At 33.7% G+C, this 4402-nt stretch overlaps 1 protein-coding gene across 1 annotated transcript; it reads left to right on the forward strand.

The window, feature by feature from the left end:
• Nucleotides 1-257: 257 nt before the first annotated feature.
• Nucleotides 258-3964, forward strand: LOC145242569 (CCR4-NOT transcription complex subunit 7-like). Its single transcript, XM_080105659.1, has one exon. It carries the CDS (start codon nucleotides 1601-1603, stop codon nucleotides 2609-2611), a length of 1011 nt encoding a protein of 336 aa, XP_079961785.1. The 5' UTR covers nucleotides 258-1600; the 3' UTR covers nucleotides 2612-3964.
• Nucleotides 3965-4402: the final 438 nt, after the last annotated feature.

Genomic DNA, 4402 nt, shown 5'->3' on the forward strand with positions numbered 1-4402 from the left:
TTCCGAATGGTTTAAAATGAATTTTATTTGCAAAAGATATTTACAGATTCTTTGGGGAAAAATGATCGGATGTTGAATAACAAAAAAACGCCTCCCTTCTAACAAAAAAAAAAAAAAATCGAAGGCGAAGAGAAGAGCCTGTGAAATAAAATTTCTGTTTATTTTTTGTTGTTGTTGTTGTTTTGTTATCCAAATAGTGTCGATTTCTTCTTTTTAGTGTGTCATTTTTCTATCGGGGACATGTAGACGGTCGACACCGATTCCCAAAGTATTATGGGTAGCGTGTTCGACCTTTTGCTACTTGGGGGAAAAAAGCCAACATTTTTTTTTTAGGCTTCCTTCGACTCATCTTCCTGAGTGAAAACACCCAATACTTAACATCACGCTCAAACTGTTTACATATTTTCTCAAAGACCTTCATCGTAAAACGATGGGACCCTTTGATTGAGAGACAGTTTGTCGGGACAAATTAATTAATGTGGATTTTAGCGGAGAAGAAAGAGGAAATCTGACATAATATTTTTTACTACAACCGATAGCATTGCGATATACAACTTATTCAAGTAAGAAGAGAAAAAATACGAAAAAAATAAGGATCAATTTTTTTTTTTTAAGTTTTTTTTTTTTTTTCATTTAATTTTTTTTTTAATTTTTTTTTTTTTTTTTTTTTTTTTAAACATTTTCTTCCTATTTAAAACCTTCAAACCAGACGGAACAATTGTGTTTTTATTTACTTGTTTATTTTTTTTAATATCTTGTTGCTATTTTTGGTCTCTTTCTCAACCTACTCCAAGAATTTTTACTTCGTAATTAATCCATAATAACTTTTCGTTTTTAAATACACAAACTTAAACAGAAATATTAACCAAAGTAGGTTTGATATCTATTGATTAATTGTAATTCTTTTATAGTATACACTTTTTTTTTTTTTTTTTTTTTTGCTTTTTGCTTTTTGGCCTTTGATATTCCCATTCCTTTACGTGCGTCTAAAAATATAAATGAAATAAAAACATTTCGTTAACCCACCCATAAACACTTACCGAAATAAATAATAAATATAAAAAATAAGTGCCAGTTTCAATTTTAGTACGTAAAAACTCAACATTTTTGCTTTTTATTGTTGAAATAGCAAATTTACTTATTCAACACTATTGCTTCCTTAATAATATTACCAATTCTTGACAATAGTTAAAAAAAAAAAAAAAACGACTACGAAAGATATATATAAAACCTAAAAAAAATTGTATTTTTTTTTTTACACCTGTTTGTTTAATATACAAAGTTTTTATTGGCTTGCTCAAGTACAAAAATTATAACATTTTTTTTTAATCTGTCGGCGACATCGCAACGTGGAGATGGCGATTTTTGTAGGAAAAATAATTAATTATTCGAACATAATTGACACTCGGCCTTTTTGACAAATGCGGTTGTAGACATTTATTTATTTTGCTTAAATATTAAATTTATTGATATATGTATATATATAAAAAAAATCTGAGGTAACAGGAAATACTATAAATAATATAAAATCATTTGTTTCTACTGAGACATTGCGCACATTGTCTATTTCTCGTATTTGTTGATTTTTTTTTTTTATCCGATGTGCGACACGGATTTCTACCAAATCCCAAAAGATCTAAACGAAGTCGTATATTCTAATGCTAATGATAACACCAACAACACCACAACCACCGGCCACTACGACAGCGTAAGAATGCCATCTGTAGCCCAGGCCGATTACAGCATACGTGACGTCTGGCAGAGTAATCTGGAACAAGAATTCCGAACCATACGTCAGATAGTGCAGTCCTATAAGTATGTTGCCATGGATACTGAGTTTCCTGGAGTGGTTGCCAGGCCAATAGGAGAATTCCGAAGCAACGCAGACTACCACTACCAGCAACTTCGCTGCAATGTGGACCTGCTCAAGATCATCCAGGTTGGAATGACATTCCTGGACGAGTACGGACACACACCGAGTCCGATCTCTACCTGGCAGTTCAACTTCAAGTTTAACCTCACCGAGGACATGTACGCCCAGGAGTCGATCGACCTCCTCACCAACTCTGGTATCCAGTTCAAGAAACACGAGGAGGAGGGCATCAACACGGACGATTTCGCCGAGCTCCTCATGACGTCCGGCGTCGTGCTGACGGACGAGGTGAAGTGGCTCTCGTTCCACAGCGGCTACGACTTCGGCTACATGTTGAAGATTCTCACCAATAGCAACCTGCCCTCGGAGGAGGCCGACTTTTTCGAGTTGCTGCGCATCTATTTCCCCAACATCTACGACGTCAAGTATCTGATGAAGAGCTGCAAGAACCTGAAGGGCGGCCTGCAGGAGGTGGCCCAGCAGCTGGAGATCCCGCGCGTCGGACCCCAACATCAGGCCGGTAGCGACAGCCTCCTCACGGGCGCCGCCTTCTTCAACATGCGCGAGATGTTCTTCGAGGACAATATCGACGACGCCAAGTACTGCGGGCACCTGTACGGACTCGGGACCAATTATGTCATGAATGGCAACAGCAGCTACGAGAACCATGTCTCCCAACCAACCTCGTCCGCATCTAACAATGAAGAAGCTGGTCCAAGCCAATCTAACTCTACCTAAAAAAAATAAAAATAAAAAAATTAAAAAAATTAAATCTATATTGTATAGACACGTGCGTCATTATATATCTACCTGGATTTATATGCAACATTGCAATATGTGCTTTTAATGCATATACATGCATAGAATGGATAGATATGTGTGCAGTACCCGATGTATATGCACACATGTATGCATTTTTTTCTTCTCTTCTCCACTCCCCTACTGCTGACGTTTACCAACCACCAAACCAAATTGGAATCAAGATTTTCAAAATATGTAATTCTACAGTCAGTTGTAAATGATACAAGAATGGGAAGACATTGTTTGGTCAAGATTTGATCCAATCTGACTTAAAAAAAAAAAAGAAAAAAAGAAAAAAAGGTTTTTGTTTTTAATGTTCTATATTTGAACATTATTATAATTATTATTGGCACTTTGGCAGTGTAATATTTTCAAGCAAATTTAGAAAGCCATTCTTAGTTGGGAGGAGGGAGGGGTTTTGTTAACTTTTACGTTGCGCGGACGCAACTTGCCTAAAATGAAAGCCACTAATTTGCTTGTGGATGTTAAACTGCACTAGTGCATTATTATTACTACTGCTATTATTATTATTATTATTATTATTATTATTATTATTATTGCTTTGTTTATTTATTACCAGTTCAAGCACGAGTCGTTACCAGTGGTTGCTCATTGGCAAAACGGATGATTAATTAATGATGATCCCTGGAATCTGAATGACAATCTCACCAGATTATTATTATTATTAATTATTATTATTATTATTATTATTATTATTATCTTCTTCAAGCTACGTCCCCCGTCCCGATGTTGACAAAGGCTTTGCCCTGGGCTATCATAAAATGAAAAAAGCAAACTAACAAAAAAAAAATTGGGTTATCAAATTTTTTTGTTTGCTTATTTTAAATACAATGTGGGGGGAAAAAATAGTTCCATTTTGCAAATTACAGCTCCGGGCAAAACTTTTGTCAACATCGGGGGACGTATATTGAAGATAACCTTATTATTATTTATGGGCAATCATTACTATCGGCGACATAAATTATTTTAAAGGAAATGCCGTTGGAAAATTAGTCCCGAACCATCTATTTTGGTTTACCTACTCGTTTGTGACCTATTTTCTTTTTTTTTTTTCTTTTTCTTAATACTTAGTTAAGTTATACGTCTTAAAAGTTATCGTAAAATCGATTCTGTGCAAAGTAGCCATGTTGTTTAACCATCTTGTTTACGACGTAAACAAGATGATCACTTTACTCAGAATCGAGTTTTACGCTAAATTAAAATGCTTCGGCCTCTTACATTAAATTATATATATATATATATATATATATATATATATATATATATATATATATATATATATATATATATATAATCACAAAGGAATAGGCAAAAAAAAAAAAATTTCGAACTATATTTCCTTTAAAATGATTTATGTCGGTAATAGTAATGCCGATCTTGGTCATTTGAACCATGTTTTATTTTTATTATTTCTTACTAGTTCTCTCAGACTACTTATTGTTAGTGATCGCTCACTGGCAAAAACATAATATTCCCTGGAATCTGAGTGACAAGTCTCTCCAGATTATAATTATTTATTACTCTGATCAGTCAGCAATCCATACATACAACTGGATTAATTTTTTTTTTTTTTTTTTTGCTTGCTCAATTTTCAAGGATTTTTTTTTTTATACAGTATTAAATAATATAGCAATTTAGTTGTCATTCTATTGAATGCTAAACAAAATGTTTTTTGTTTTTGTTTATATATAAATGCTATATACAGTC

This window comes from Euprymna scolopes, chromosome 21, assembly GCF_053919585.1.
Source record: "Euprymna scolopes isolate OS-2025 chromosome 21, ASM5391958v1, whole genome shotgun sequence".
Lineage (NCBI taxonomy): Eukaryota > Metazoa > Mollusca > Cephalopoda > Sepiida > Sepiolidae > Euprymna > Euprymna scolopes.

Coding starts and splice junctions, on each gene's coding strand:
- LOC145242569 (XM_080105659.1), top strand. CDS start 1,601: ATGTGCGACACGGATTTCTACCAAATCCCAAAAGATCTAAACGAAGTC.